This window comes from Tachypleus tridentatus, chromosome 13 (assembly GCF_004210375.1).
Source record: "Tachypleus tridentatus isolate NWPU-2018 chromosome 13, ASM421037v1, whole genome shotgun sequence".
NCBI classification, from domain to species: domain Eukaryota; kingdom Metazoa; phylum Arthropoda; class Merostomata; order Xiphosura; family Limulidae; genus Tachypleus; species Tachypleus tridentatus.
Window position 1 is genome coordinate 224,601,068 of NC_134837.1, and position 17,397 is coordinate 224,618,464.

At 32.9% G+C, this 17,397-nt stretch overlaps 1 protein-coding gene across 1 annotated transcript; it reads right to left on the reverse strand.

Annotated features, from left to right (window-relative positions):
* Window positions 1-1,243: 1,243 nt before the first annotated feature.
* LOC143240916 (cytochrome P450 4C1-like) lies at window positions 1,244-16,579 on the reverse strand. The gene is made up of 11 exons (XM_076484163.1): window positions 16,155-16,579; window positions 14,261-14,373; window positions 14,015-14,100; window positions 12,823-13,013; window positions 12,401-12,470; window positions 10,889-11,015; window positions 9,919-10,104; window positions 8,828-9,001; window positions 8,424-8,490; window positions 4,937-5,116; window positions 1,244-1,780 (listed from the first exon to the last, which is right to left on the reverse strand). Exons 1-11 carry the CDS (start codon window positions 16,393-16,395, stop codon window positions 1,614-1,616), a joined length of 1,602 nt encoding a protein of 533 aa, XP_076340278.1. The 5' UTR covers window positions 16,396-16,579; the 3' UTR covers window positions 1,244-1,613.
* Between the last annotated feature and the right edge of the window lie 818 nt (window positions 16,580-17,397).

Below are 17,397 nucleotides of genomic sequence, written 5' to 3' on the forward strand. Positions count from 1 at the left end.
CATTTCAAATATTACACTATTTTTTCTTTTGTTTATTACCCTAAGCTGTCCAAATTGCACAATATGTATTTCTTTTATATCAGTCGTGGTATCTTATACGTAGTCTATTTCGATCTTAATAAAATCACTGAAGCAAATTTCATTGTGATGTGTATGTCACTTCAGACACAACATTTAGCTCATAGCTCTGTTATCTTTTAACCAATTTGAGATCTAATTACAGTTTTGGGCTCAAAAGATCAAACCCTTTATATTGCCCAAACTCTCATAGATTAATTTATTGTAATCCTGACTATCAAGTGCCGCGACTATTAACGATTCCCTCTTGTTAACCAATAGAATGAATGTACCCCGGATACGGATAGTGTATGTTGACCATGAGAGAAAACTTGCTCAGCTGAGTGCGACCCTGAGTGGCTGTGATAAAACCATCTGTTTACTTTCAGACAATAATTTTTATTTTTAATTTAACTTTCATAAGGTGAAGTCTTAATTTTAATTTTTGGAAGATAAGCATTTAATTTTAACATTCACACAGAACATTTTTAATTTTAACTTCTAGAAAATAAATTTTTAATTTTAATTTTCAGAAAATAAAGTTTCCATTTTAACTTTTAGAAAATATTCTTTTTATTCTGTTACTTTAAAACAATGAATATCAACAGGATATTACACGTCTTTAAAAAATTCCAGATATAAAACTGACGCGTTGTGTTAATATTTGTATTAACGTGAGATTTGTTTGTTGTTGTTTTTCAAGGTGCATATACTAGAGCGTCCAACAAAATCTCGATATGTCGTGGACCTTTTCAAAATGGATCAGCAGTAAGTTTATGAAGTTGCACGAGAGCTAAAAATATGGAGTTTGATTTCCTGTAGAGATGAGAGCCATAGTGGTGATATCGATTGAGATGAAACAATCTCCATGATTATGGAAAACTAGTTTTCATTTGAATCATAATCAACGAATAGCTGTGGTTTTCTTCAAAGAAATGTTTTGAACTATTGTTCATTCCTATACATAAATGATGCGACTTTTTTGCTATGTAATAGCAGTCCTTACAACTAGAGGGCAGCGATTGTTCTTGCTCTCTTTTGTTTCTAGTGATTGTTTTCAGAAAAGCTTGTCATTACTTTCCCAATACAACATCGAACATCTTTCATTGGTATCTTTCTAGCGCAGTAATATTTACACCCGTAATAAGTAATTTATATAAGATAAGAAGTCTACATTACTATTCTAGTTATTACACTTTATTTCGTATATATTACAATAAGTTCCGCACCTTAAGTAATTTTAAAACCACAAATACGAAAAGTTAATAAATCCATATTATATTATATTTTGAATTTTTAGCACTAACTAGAATATCTCATTATATAGAGTTTATAAAATAAATTCAACACAATATCTAAGTTCCGTTTACTTGTAGAAGGTAAGCTAACCCTACTTTTGGTAAATAGACATTGTTTTAACCGTAAACAATCTGAAACAACAAAAAGAAAAAGGCAAACAACCCATCACACACACAAAAGTTCAGAATGAACTTAGTAAAATTTCTTCTTATACAGAGAGTAGTGATACCGATTTCTTTGTTTAATTCCTTTTTGGTTTACTCTCGTACCCGAGGTTCTATTCTTATCCGTAATCCTTGTTTAGGCCGAAGCACCAATTCTGCGTCGATTTTTATCTTGTCTCTTGGGTCCAAGGAAGTCACGTTGAAGTTGCGAAGAATATTTGCTATTACAACTTTCTCTTCCATCATTGCAAACTTTTGTCCTGTAAATATTTAAAATCCATAATTAATAAAAAATATTTCAAATATTTGTGTCTAAAATATTTTATATCAGTATATAAAACCTAAAGGGCTGGCGTAGTCGTAGGGTAATGAATTACTCTAGTAAATGTAGCCAAATAAATAAATATGGTCATATCCTCATTCATGTTCAGAGTTTTCCTCGCTAATCTACAACAATAATAGAATGCGCTCGTAATTTGCTATCTATAATAGACACGTATGCGTGCGCACTTGATTTTGAACGGATATAAATAACGGATAAATATAAACATTATTCAGTATACATTTTGTACAATCACATATTAAAAACCTACAACTTTTTTTTAATGTCTAACGTCAGATCGTACATTATACATTTATTTACTGATAGTACTTACGTTCGGTAAAGTTTAGTCCTTAGTAAAGCAAAACATAGACACAAATTATAGTCGGAGTTTATCTGTTTATCAAACACGGGTCGTACCCTCAACAAGAACGAGTGGATTCGCATATTTTAGTGTTTGCGATCAAAATTATTTTGCATTATTTTAGGAATTTTGTATTTAAAGTAATATTATTGTAATAAGATACTGCTTTTACCGTAAACATTTTTGCGGCTCTCTGCTGGAAGTACATAATAAAAACAAATAGGTTTTAATTTCATTAATTGTCATTACACTTTCAATTATGATATATTTACTCATTATAACATTAATCTAAACTACTTTGGTGCCGGCCGATGTTTAATAAGCCAAGAAGTTTCACACATGCGTGGTTAGCCCAATTAGCAACCACATGAAACAAGCATGTTCGGCGACGGAGATTCGAATTTGGAACTTTCACGTTACGAGTTTACCGCTTCTAACTACAAGGATATGCCAGACCCTATGAAGTAGTGAAAACCTACACTTACCTGTCTACATGATTAAATATGATAATTAAACCTACCTATATTATTCGTTCTTAAATTTGGAAGTTGTTATGGTCTAAAATGAAAACGCCGTTACAGTCAAGCTTCAACAACAAAACAAATGTGTTCACTATAACATTTAAAAATGTATCCAATACTTATCAGAACAATGTCAATAAACAAATGCCAAACCAGGACTTTTCATACCTACATGAACAATTACCATAAATAAATCAATAATAATGGTTTTGTTTGTTTGTTTAGAATTAAGCACAAAGCTACACAATGGGCTATCTGTGCTCTACCCGCTAGGGGTATCGAAACCCTCTTTTTAGTGTGTAAGTCCATAGACATTCGACTGTGCCACTTGGGGGCAAATATACTCGTTTACATTTGTTTGTTTGGGATTAAGCGCAACGTTACACAGCGGGCTGTCTGTGCTCTGCCCACCACAAATATCGAAACCCTGTTTCTAGTGGTGTGCGTCCGCAGACATGCCACTGGGGAGCAAAAATAATGGAACCGGGAAAAATAAGTAGAAAAAACAACAACTAATCCCCCCACAAAAAAATGTGGTAATTCAATATTACAGTGACGTCGAGTGACAAACAGCAAAGTTACATCTCATAATAACTATCTTGTGACACTCTCTCGATGAAGCTTCTGGCAGGGTGTATATTCACAGAGTAGATCACGAGAGTACATCCTCATGTGATCATAAATTTACATATTCTACTGTACGTCATTGCTACGGAATCTGATGTCAGTTTCATCATACACAAATATATATATTTACACAAATTACAAATAATTATGTAGAAAGTGAGTTAACGTTTTAATGCAACTTAAAATTCACAGACAAATTAAACGATAGAAGGAAACAATAACTGAACAATTAACACAACCATAATCACAAAAAAAATTAGAATTTGCTATCTCACAAGATATTGTATTTTTCGTTTTATACATATGAACATCTGCTGTTAATTAAACGCAGTATACTGACCATGTTTCTCTTGTATTGAATAATCTTCCCATGAAATAAAATATATTTGATTTGCTTTGGATTTCTGCAAAGCTACACGAAAGCTGACTGCGCTATTTGTCCCTAATTTAGTATTGTAAGACAAAAGTGAAAGCAGCTAGTCATGACAATCCACCGCCAACTCCTCGGCTACTCTTTTATCAACGAATAATGGGATTGAACGTCACATTATAATGCCCCCACGGCTGAAAGGGAGAGCATGTTTGGTGTGACAGGAATCCAAATCCATGACCTAGGTGGTTAAGGCACTCGTAATCCGAGGGTCGCGAGTTCGAATCCCCGTCACACCAAATATGTTCGCCCTTTCAGCTTGGGAGGCGTTATAATGTACGGTCAATCCCACTATTCATTGGTAAAAGAGTAGCCCAAGAGTTGGCAGTGGGTGGTGATGACTAGCTGCCTAGTCTTACACTGCTAAATTAGGGACGGGTTAGCACAGGTAGCCCTCGAGTAGCTTTGCGCGAAATTCAAAACAAACGAAACGCTGACAGTACTATCTCATTGATGAAATGACAACAGTTTAATAAACATGATTATTTTAAACTCAATTAAAGTTTTAATTGGTTAGTTTATTTGTAAACGGGAAACTATATAAGAGTTATTATCCCTCAAGCGTAATGTTGGGTCACTAGGAAGCAGAAAGTTTTTATTATAATTATTATTTTCCATTCCATTTACGAGGTAATTTTTTCCTTTAAGTGTAATTTTTACGTTTACATTGTAGTTTCCATCCTTAAAAACGCAAATAACTATCCCGTTTATTGTGATATCTGGGGTCGCCATGGCCAGGTGGTTAGGGCTACGACTCGTATTGTGAGAGTCGCCCTTTCAGTCGTAGTGACGTTATTATGTGATGGTCAATCCCACTTTCAGTTGGTAAAAGAGTAGTTCAAGAGTTGTCGGTGGGTGGTAACAACTAGCTAATTTCCCTCTACTCTCACACTGCTAAATTAGGAACGGCGAGCACAGATAGCCATTGTGTAGCTACGAGCAAAATTCTAAACAGATTATTGACAACTAAAACCGATTTCCTTACGTAAATGACGACTCAAATTATTTCATGTATATCCAAAAGCGAGATCCGTTAGCAACATAACTTTTATGAATAACTGTTACGAAGCTACTAACACAGCTCGTACGGACTGGAGATAATCAGTTGTTAGTCCTATTTACCATATATTGATAGCTGCAATCTATACTTACCAATACAGTTTCTAGGACCAGCAGAGAAAGGAAGATAAGCGTATGGGTGACGCCCTGTTATATGCTGAGGTAGAAAACGATCCGGATCGTATGTTTCCGGGTTTGGAAACACGTCTGGATTTCGGTGCAGCATATAAATATTCAAAAAACAAGTACTGCCTTGAGGTATATGGTAGCCATCTATTAAAAACAACAAAAACAAAAATAGCTCTACTTCCAAAGAGTCCCCAAATGTGTTTTGTATCAAGAATAAATAAAACCAAAATTAAAAGTAACAAATATTTTATTTATTGCTTTTGAATTCATATATCTCGCTGTATTGTAGATGCATAATTCTCCTAGTGATTCACGTAATTCGTACGTTTTACTAAAGTCACAACAGTACAAACTACAGCGTTAAGCGTTCCTTATGTGATGTCATTTTAGTGTCTACTGACTGACTAATAAACAACACCCTACCGTAGAGGGGATAGAGTGGTTGAAACAGGTTACATCTCTAAGTGGCCTTCGACCATCTATCGGGAAAATAGTGATAAAGTTTTAAAAATGTAACAAAGCAAAAACTTTTGACGTGATGATATAAACCTAAACATTTTAGATAAAAAAAATTGAAATAATTTTACCTACATTCTTATTTAGCCAATATTTAATTACTTTTAGCCAAAAAAAAAACCAGTAAAAAACTTGTTATTATGCTTGACTCCAAATAACTGACTTTTGTTTAGCATTCTTTATAAGACAAAATATTGTAACCACTTCTGCTGACCAATCATTAAGTGACCGTTGTTTAACAACCAACACCTTTCTTATTAACGTTGAAACAACACATCGTATTATTGTTCACCAACCATACATCAGTTATGTATGAGGTTTAGAGTCCGTTTCACTTCACCACACAGTAATCTAAATTAATTTAGGTATGTGAATTTTGTTCTGGAATTCCATAGAATTCAATAAGTTACCCTCTGGTGAAAAGGAAAAGAAATCTTCATATATGTAAAAACGGCTGATTTGGGTTGAGAAATTTTTTTATGTAAAGGAGCGAACATAAAAATATTGGCTAGAACTGGTGATACTGGGTTACCCATCCTTAGGCCATTTGTTTGTATATAGTTCTGGTTGTTGAACATGAAGTTTATCTTGATCTATGAGGGTTGCTAATTGGTTGCTGGTAATGTCTATTGATGGGTGAGGTTCTCGGATATAGAGTTACAAGGCTATCTTGCAGGCTTCAGATTAGACTTGAAATTGAAAAAGTCTTTGATGAATGAGCTGGTTAATGTTACATATTTGGAGAATGCCCATGTTATGTATTTACCAAGATTGTAAGTAAACGATTCACATGTGGACATTATTGGTCGTAATGGACAATCTGGTTCATGAGGTTTGGGGATGCCGTACAATATATTTGTGTTGTGCGTGAGTTGGTCTTGCGTAGGTAGGAATAAAGTGTTTTTGAAATTGTGTTTTTTTTTTCATTTTTAGTGGTATTTTGTTTAGGATGTTCTTCATTTTTTTGGATGTATTCATACGTGTTCATTATGACTATAGCGTTTCCATTATCTGCTTTTAGAATTCTTATATTTTTGTCTTGTTTTAGCTTTTTAATGGAATTAATGTCTCATTTTGTAAGATTGTTTTTAGCTTTCTGTTTTGCGAAATTATGTTGACGGTTTTATAAAAAAATTCTTTGAATAAAATTGTTTAAGGAAGAAAGAAACAACTAATCCCTAACTTTGTAAAAATAAAACTATCAAAAAATTTTAATCAATGCACAAACATTATCCAAAATTTACAGAAAAACTACTTAAAGCCATGTTGAACACGAAATACAAAGAACTGCATGACTTACAAAAACATAAAATGAACCTGGACCATTAACTGGCATGTTGCATTAAACCAGAGTTTTACGTTCTTATACAACGAAACATAAACCAAATCAACACTAGGAGTGTCAGGGAGAAAAAGGTCTGCCACAATAAAAAACTAGAAAAACTAAGATGCAAACAACACAAGCAATTAACACAGCATTACATCCATCACTATACTGGTACAAATATGCAGACGACATGATTGCGGGAATCACATCTACAGAACTCACACTTAATTTTTTCATTCACATTAACTCTATACATTCCAATAGTAACTTCACATGTAAACAGGAAGAAAGCAATCAAATATCATATTTTAACCTCAAAATTACAAGAACCGATACACAATTTAAAACAGAAATCCACCGAAAAATCACCCTATATATTCCTAGGGACATGAAACAAAAACAAAACTCAACATACCAATAAACCAAATAAACACAGCCATAAAACTATGCTCGCCGGATAAAATTAACGACGAATTACACAAAATAAAACAATACTTCATCAACATCAATAAGTTTCCTCCACAAACCGTAGAAAACATTATACGAACACACCTAGACATAAAGAAAAATCAACCAAAAAAGTAAATATATCCCACGAATTAAAAAATCATGAAATCGTATACTGCTGCATACCATATATTCCCGACATCAGCAGAAAAATAACCAATATTTGTCAAAAACTAATAACAAAATATGACTTTCCGGTTAATACCAAAGTTATTCAAAAACCAGGCACAAAACTAAGGTCTATACTGTGTAAAAACTACACTGACAAACACCACACCAACATAATTTATAAAATACAACGTGATAACTGACACGACTTCTATATTGGAGAAACAAGTAGAAGAATGGAAACCAGATTCAAAGAACACAAAAAGTCACCTTCAAACGTTTTGAACACTTCAAATCAAATGAACACGACATAATCGTAGAAAACACCCAAATACTAAATAAAAATATAGATATATAAACAAACGCAAAATCAAAGAAGCCTTACATATACAACAACTCAAGCCCAATACAAAGGAACACCATTATACCAATATTAATAAATATAATCAAATATCCAAGCACGCCCTCCACATTCCTACACTCAGTTACACAACCCCCCTTCAAACATGTGGTCAACTATCGGTCGGTGCCCTCTTTCTTTCTTTGTGAATATGCGATGACCGAAAAAGGTCGAAACGTTGTTCGCTCCTCTACATAAAAATTTTCTCAATCCAGCCGTTTTTATATATATATTCTTTACAAAAGAGTTTTCTCGTCATCACTGAAAAGAAATCTTTATCATCTATTCATAATTAAGCAACATTTAGCTCACGTTTCATTATTGTTAAAAAATAAACTCTTATTTGTTGTTAATTAACCAACACCTTATTACTATAAACCAAGTAGAAACCTCACTACGATTGGCCAATATCCAGTTACTGTACAGCAGGTAAAATCTCATTATGATTGGACAAACAGCATTTCATTGTTGTTAACCTTGCAGTATGTAATTATTAATCCAAAACCCCTGTTAGCTTTTCGTTAAATTAAAGAGAACTTGAACATGAATGTAACCGTGATAACTTATTAAGATGAATGAAACTTTGGACTTACTGACTACAACATCCTCTCGTAATGTTCTTCCGATGAAAGGAACTGGGGGGAAAATTCGCAGACCCTCCTGAATCGGAGAGAAGGTCGAAGTTTGTGTACAGATTTAAAAGATAACAAAATAAATTAAGTTTTAATTTCTGCTGAATAACAATGAATTATAATTAATAAAATTATATATTTGAGCACATTATTGACAACTTGGTAAAATAATAATTTTATGCTTCCGGGAAATATTTTAAAATCTCTTTTCAAGTTGAAAATTTAATGGATATGAAGAAACAAGAAAAGTGACTTCTGTAATAATAAGTTGTATTTTACACAGAGAAACAAAGTATTTAAAGCTATTACTACTGTTAACACGAATAATTAATAATAATAATAAAACAATGGATTAACCTACGTACTTTCAAAGCACAATCCATGTATTTCAGTTGTTTAATGTCTTCTATTGTAATGGACCTTTCGGTATCATTTCCAAACACTGAGTCCAGTTCGTCTTGTATTTTTTTCTGAACAAACGAATCCAAACCAATGAGATAAAGTGTCCAGCTAATTCCCATAGCAGTCGTGTCATGTCCCTGTTTAAATAGATGTATAGCTATATATCTACACACATATATATATATTTCTATATATCTATACACATATATTATTTGGTTGACTGTGTGCTTTAAACATATAGTAAGATAAACTTATAGTACCGAATTGTTTAGTTGTACCAATTGTTGAATGAGTATTTTAAACACCTAGTAAGGTAAACTTATAGTACCAAATTGTTTGGTTGTATCAATTGTTGAGCGAGTGTTTTAAACACCAAGTAAGGTAAACTTATAGTATCAAATTGTTTGGTTGTATCAATTGTTGAGCGAGTGTTTTAAATACCTAGTAAGGTAAACTTATGGTACCAAGTTGTTTGGTTGTATCAATTGTTGAGCGAGTGTTTTAAACAATTAGTAAGGTAAACTTATAGTACCAAATTGTTTGGTTGTATCAATTGTTGAGCGAGTGTTTTAAACACCTTGTAAGGTAAACTTATGGCACTGAATTGGTTGATGATCTTCGAAGAATAGTAGATTTCTGGACTATATTCTCATGCGGTTTTATATGAATGGTAAGTCAGGCTGGTAAAATTGTGAATTAGGTATAAACATGGGAAAGTAGGTTACAGAAACAAAACGGCTAAGTGAACAGTTTTGAATATATATGTAAATACATACATGCTACTGAATAAACACGTGGATAAACCTGTGTTATTGAATAAACGCGTGGATAAGTTTACGTTACTGAACACGCACGTGGATAAGTTTGCATCATTGAATAAAAACGTGGATAAATGTGTTATCGAATAAAATAACACTTTCCAACAGAAAGGTAGGACCACTGAAAGTAAATCTGGAGAGTAATTAAAAATGTAAGTAGGCAGTAGTGGGTGGATGAATAGAGAAAGGATCAAGGTTGGAATGGACAAAGTGAATACAAATTACAACGTTTTTACCTCAAACATGAAAGTGTCCACTTCTTCACGAATGTCTTCCAGGGTTAAGCTGGGATCATTCAAATGATGGTTAATCATCAGGTCTAGCAAAGGTTGCCTCGTCTTCAATTTATTATCGTTACTATCATCCTGTTCATTACCAGAAGCTCGGATCACCAGTATCTGGGCTTTACGATTATGAATTATCTAGAAAAAAGTGTCATCAAATTTATTAATTAAAACATTAGACCAGAAATCTCCTATTAACCATAATATCTTTATTCTATAGACGCTGCTTCAAACCTGCAATATACTCACATGAGTATGTTAAATAACTATGTTTAAAAGTCAGGATCGTATGTTTAATTTGTTTTAAAGTTTAGACTAACGGAATTAGATATCGTGTTGTTGTTGTTTTTCACAACTTTGTCTTACCCAATTAGTCTGCACGATGGTTTCTGTATGTGGATACATCAAACGTATCACCTTTTATTACTACCCTGGAACTTGTCTACGGCGTACACCTTCTGACCGTTTGATGGATCCTGGGCCCACCCAAAATGTAGTTTTAAATTAATATAATAAGTACGTTTATGCTGATTTAAGTGCATAAGTAATATACATATACATAAATAACAAAAAAATTAATAAATTAATAAAGGATTTTAATAGAGTTTCGTACCATTAAGGCCTAACTATTCTGAATAAATGCCTGAAACTATAGAAAACGTTGTCAATCGTTTATCATAATGAATAATATATGGACATAAAGGTAAAGTCTGAGTTGTGAAACATAACATTTTCATTTCACTTTCTTTTTTTTCACGTTTTTTTTCAGTAATCTGTTGTTCTTTCACAATCTTAACAAAACTCAAACTCATAGTTAATGAAGAAAGAAATTAATATGAAGGCTTGAGTACTTACTTATCATTTATTATTTGTACCATTAAGTCTCTTGGGCTTTATTGTGTAACTTTACCTAATTACCTACCGTTCTGGTAAAGTTGTGTAGTTCTGTTAAACCTTTTTTGAAACGACGCCCATAAGAAGATAGTGAAAATAATACCACAGGCCAAAGCCACGGTCGTATCATACGACACACGAATGTTTCACCAACCCTTTGTAAAGAAAAACGAAATTATTATCATACTATGCACTATTTACTGAATAGAAAATATTATCACGGGATTTCACAACTAAGTTGTCATTTATACATTAATTTTACAGCGTGTTCTCTTAGCTTCACTCAGATTGGCGAGTGTGGCGTAAGATTCAGTTTGTTCGTTGTTCTATTATTGAAGTTACTGTGCTAAGCCTAAAACCTTAAAGTAGGTGCGTCGAGGTAAGCATAAATCGTTCGTTGTTCTCGTAAAAAATAAAACAAATACTGTACCTACTTAAGTTTAACTTGTTTATTTTTCTATAACATAAATATAGCAATATCTCTACAACATCTGCTTAAACTAATATTCGTCAAACGTATATATAAACCTCAGCAGTTTCGTAATTCGTCTTATTTTTCTCGTCAATAAACCCTATCATGTTAAAACTCTGGCGTTGTAAAAATAAAGGTTGAACCCATTGCCAATAACCGGGAATTCATTATATTTCTTTCCTTCAAGTTATGTCAAGCGATGCCCACTGATGGGATAGAAAGAGGGCTGGGAAGTTTAGTTATCACACCGTCGATACCGATGAAGAGATTCCACCAAAGGTTTTTGATAACTTTAACTTGATCATAATAATTTGGAAAAAAAGTTTGTTTACGGTATCTTTAAACATCTTGCATATTGCAAACTGCACAAAAACCTCTTACACGGAGAAATATGAGCATGAAATATCCCACAAAACTAATAAACAATGTTTCCACTACTTGTATCTTTTCTTTTCCATTTTTGTTTTATTTCTGTATCAGAAACTGGGGACTCCTGACCCTGCGTCCAACTACTAGTCCGTTTCTGAATAGTCCAAGTAAGGAACAGAAACGTAAGGAAAACACGATAAAAATTATTTTAGTAACGCTGTATCTTTTCACAGTTCTTTGCTATTTTTAGTAATATCAACATGTACATTAAACAAACGAGTAAAGGACAATATATTGGATGGGTGTGTTTTTCTTACAGTAAAGTCACATCGCACTATCTCCTGAGCCCACCGAGAGGAATCGAACCCCTGATTTTGTCAGTGTAAATTAGTAGACTTACCACTGTATTAGCGGGGGGCAGGGTTGGATGTCATAATATTTTAAAAATCTACATATAAAATCAACATGTATTTTTTTTACACTTAAATTGTTTTTATTGTTCCTACATTACAATAGTTGGGAGTGTGATATATCCCAAAAAGTGACTTACTTTTCGATCTCTAGTAAATTTCTGTTTTGTATTATTACGTTTTACTTATATTTACTAAAGTTTACTTCATTTTCACTTGACAGTTTACTTTTGTTGTACCATTTCCTTTGAATCCAACAAAACTATAGAAAAATGAAATATATGCTTACTCGTACAAAGATTTCAAATAGGACGAGTCTGTATTTTCTTGGGTACAAATCTTTATCCCCATTGCACTTTCTGAAATATAGTTGAATTTTTTATAGACGAATAATTATCATCAATTGTTTTATAATGTCTAGAGTAATTTGTATCAAAGACTGTCCGACGACTTTTTTTTTTTTTTCAAAAGACATTTGTGACGAAATTTTTATTTTTTGTTAACATTGATTTTACCGGTAGAATAAACTTTCAAATTTACAATAATGTCACAGTTAAAGTCAGTTTATCGGTTTATTCTCTTCTAAAATACGTAACAGGTTTTTCAGATGTAAGTGGTTTGGTTTTTTCTTAATTTCGCGGAAAGTACTCGTGTAGCTTGGCGCGAAATTAAAAATAAACCAAATCCGAAGTGGGAAAATTTAAAGCTCACCGCAAATTATGTCCAACGTACAAAGAGTAACATATTCAGCTATGTCCACCCATTTCTCGCTCTGCGCTTGTCTCAACTTTTCCACTAAGATTTGGCTCTGTTCGTTGAACATTGGAATGAAGTCTTCAAGAATTCGGAAGTGAAATGCAGGAGTTACCAACTTTCGTCTTCTTCTCCATTTACTCCCGAAACTATGTAACAAATACGATAAACATTTTAATATATATATATATATTAAAAGTATGTCGATATGATACGACTATTATATCGTGAAGCCGTGATACGACTATATCGATTCAACGTCCAATACGATCAGTGTTTCTTCACGAAAGAAGTTTTCAGTCAACAATACAAGTCGTGTGTACAGTAAAAAATCAAAAGTACAATTTACGTAATAGAAAGTAACCCTTTTTTGTATTTGACATCAGTGTTTTTATCCAAATTAGTTTTCATAGTATGTATTTTTTATTTGAAATTTATCATGTAGGCTTAATTATCTCTAATTTTTTAAAATCATCTTTAAATTCCCCAAAATGTGTTGAAATCCTCCTATAAAACAAAACATAGAACGTCCACAGACGTAGAAACTATGAGTTAGCTGAATGACACGCTGTATAAAACACACAATTAAACATTTGTTATTCCTGTGTTCGTACTTTAAAACCAAAGAAATATTATGGAAGGTAGCATTGTATTTGGCTGGTCTAAACACAAATAATAATAGGCATTGAATCTCATCCTACAAAAACAAAATATTAATAATGTATGTTAATTTATAGAAACCTAGCTATTGTTGGCTTTGTTATTTGTCATAATTAATGTATTTTTGCAAGAAATGTCTTTTGAATGTTAGAAAAAAAACACTAAAAAACTATTCAGTGTTTATCTGTGAAATGTATTATAAAGTTATTTTTACAATATTATACAATGGTATCATTTTAAAATAATTATATATGTCTATGTGTGTGCGTATATTTATTCTATACAATTAAACTTATTTATATCTTAATAATCGCTTACATGTACTGTTTCTGTCAGTCTTTAAAGTATAACTCGTGTATGTATTATCTTCTTGGGTCTATATAAATCTGGGGTAAATACATTGACAATATAACTGAAAAATGTTATGAGCTGGGTATGTTTGGTGTCCCCGTAGGAATAGTGGTTTTAAGGCCCTGATTTTATTAATTACCTTGTCAACAATCCTGATCCCAGCCATGGATGCAAAAAAGAATATTCAGTTGATTTTTCTAATATTGTGGAACTTCTGAGAATCACCTGAAACAAAAAAAATCCATCGTATATTACATCAGTTCCACCCACTGATCATGATGTCTTATTTTGTAACAACAGTTTTTAGTTCCTTAATATTAATATTTTGCTTAAACCTTATATGTGTAAGGTAATGTTGGAATGAATGCGATGTTTGTTTACTTACCTCTATAGTTTCTGGTTTAAAAAACGCTACAGAAGGTCGAATCCCATTCCAGAATCGATATATCCTTTCCTTGTGAAACAATTGAGCGAACCCACAAGTGACTTGGAACAATACTAAATAAAGTAAATATGAATCGTCAGTACGGGATGTTTAGGAATTGTTTCTCAACGTTTTTCATGCACCCTTATTTAATATAGAAACTTCCTCCAAAATTGGTTCCGTATGAAATGAAATTTGGAAACCTTCATATTTCTTTTAGTAACACAGAGACCTTTCAGGTGTGTGATGTAACAATTTATTTGTTGTTATTAGCTTTGCAATATTTTGCTAAAAACCGGCGGCACATTAATTTACAATGATTGTTTATTTGTTTTTTATTTTTGAATTTCGCTCAAAGCCACACGAGTATTATCTGCGCTAGCCGTCCTTAACTTAACAGTGTGAGATTAGAGGGAAGGCAGCTAGTCATTACCACCCATCGCTATATCTTGGGCTACTCTTTTACCAACGAATAGTGGGATTGACCGTTACTTTATAACGCCCCCACGGATGAAAGGACTAGCACGTATGATGCGACGGGAATTCGAACCCGCGACCCTCCAATTACGAGTCGAGCGCCTTAACCACCTGGCCATGCCGGGCTAATTTACAATGGTAACATCAGTTTTCTCATAGAAATAAACGCAAAGTAAAATAATTTTGCTGATGGAGCAACGAACATTAGTTTAAATAACTACAACATTTCTCTGTACATCTTTATACATGAGATTGAAATTTTATTGAACATTATAAAAACTAATCCACTTTTAAAACATTGTCACAAAGTGATCACCTTTATTCACGGATATTATAGTAGATATACGACCTTATTTATAAAGGTACTTAGATAGCAAGACATGCATTACATTTCAATACGAACTCGGTTGAAAAGCTCGATCACACTTTCCTTCTGAGATTTTAAGTCTTAAGGACATGCGGGGTAAGGTTCAAACGACATCTATCTTCTTTTAAAACAAAAATCTAGACGGTAAAATAAAAATATTTTAATTTAGAATATAGCAGGATTAAAAACATGTAACACATTTCAACATGGTTCCTTTTAAAGACGTTCCCACGTAATTAAAGAGCAGTATTTATGAATAAATGTGGTACGTGATCATGTCTCACTGTCACAGACGAACACTGCAGATAAATAAATATACCACCTTATATCCAGCTGTTTCAAACTTTATTTATTGCAACGTGACATCATGAGACAAATTCATAAACAGTAAGTCAATTTTGTTTTCAACATGCACGTGTGATATTTGTATATTAAAATATTCTCTTTAGTTGTAGATGTTAAACACTTTCCTTATCTCATGCTAGTTCGAAGTGTTTTTTTTAATTAAATGCAGAAAGCACAACTGTATAAGCTTTATAAATATAATAGCAATTGTTGTTTCATGTCACACTTGTATCCACTTACGTTTAACAACTTATATTAGTAATAACCCATAAAAAACTAGTATTTATTTACGAACAGAAAAAAACTCATAATGTTCATTAAAAGTCCATAACGAACTTATCGGATAGAATAAATAAAAAAACAAATGTCATATCTCAAGTAGTTTATGTTCGTCATGAAAAATGGTTTCCACACTTCAGTCAGCACTAAAAACTTTAAAAATGATTAAAACAAAAATTCCCAACGAACTGGGTTATGAACCTCCTGTGTTTTCGACACGCAATATCTGCCAGACTAGTGCGTCGTGGCGCATGTGCGCAACATGAAAGGAACGGCAAGTTAATTACACTAATAAGTCTAATTAACGATTACTTAGTTAATGTTCTAAACAGAAAAACACACTAAAATAACATGTTATAAATGCCTTAGAGCTCTAAGTCTACTTACACAAGTTAATGTTATCTATCGTTCTGGCATCCTTATGTCGCATGACCAATGACACGTTACCAATGAATGGGTTTCGGAAGTCAATCCCTGGGAGTTTATTGATTATGTTTCTCACCTTATACCATCTTATCCAAGATGGTATGAACGTAAGAACAAAAGATAGACAAAGTAAAAATATGGTGACGTACCAGTCATTCAAGTATCTAGGAACGCTGCCTAAAATCATGGTTAATTCTTTCATGGACGAGTTTTAGTGTTCACTGTGAGAAAAAAGGTCGGATACATCTAGCGATTAAAGTCACGAGAAGAAATGTTTAGGTTGTTAAAGTATCTCGCTACGTTATCAGTTTACATTCATTCCACACGGTACCTGTACACTGACGAACAGATGGGATTAGGGTTTATTCATGTAGATAGATTAGGAATCAGAGTAGGAAATCCAAGGTTAAAAAATAACTTATCATCACAATTATATTAGAATATAAACAATGTCCTTAGCTAAAAGGTTATAATAATTATCGTATTTCCTGGCGAGAATTTGTTGAAGGACATACCAGCATGTATATGTATATATATGACAAAATGGAGATAAGCAGCTTGCACTTCAGATGTGTACAGTCTATATCGTTTAGATGCTGGAACTATGATAATAATGTTCTAAGGTATTTAGAATTTCTGTGATAAGCGAGTTGAGGTAATCTGAAATTGTGACTACGACTTTTGACAAGTATTGCTGTGACAAGTGCATTTATAGATGTCAGAGACTATGAAATAACACATGAAAGGGTTGATGACATTTGAATGTCGATACATAACCTAAAGTAAAGACATTAAAGACAGATTGATTATTTGGAGGTAGGATAACAGTGTTTAAAAGTGGACAAAGACTGTGAGAATAACCACTGGAGGTGAAAGGTTTGTTTGATTTGAATTTCGGTCAAAGCTACACGAGGGCTATCTGCGTTAGCCGTGTGTTTACGTTTTTGATTCTGTTATTACTTTTATGGTACTTCTTTGTTTGTAACTTTATTGGGTGTCTTGTATCTTTTTATTAATAAATTCTATAAAAAATTACTTATCCATCAGTACGACGTTTTCTAGTTAAAGGTTACTTTTGCAGCGCACTCCGCTAGTACAGCGATAAGTCTCCGTATTTACAACGCTAAAATCAGGGGTTCGATTCCTCTCGGGGGGCTCAGCAGATTATCCGATGTGGCTTTGCTATGAGAAAGCACACATATAC

Coding starts and splice junctions, on each gene's coding strand:
- LOC143240916 (XM_076484163.1), bottom strand. CDS start 16,395: ATGAAAGAATTAACCATGATTTTAGGCAGCGTTCCTAGATACTTGAAT. Junction 10,105..10,888: donor TACACAACTTTACCAGAACG/GTAGGTAATTAG, acceptor ACTTTTTTCTAG/ATAATTCATAATCGTAAAGC. Junction 8,491..8,827: donor ACATGGATTGTGCTTTGAAA/GTACGTAGGTTA, acceptor TCTCCGATTCAG/GAGGGTCTGCGAATTTTCCC.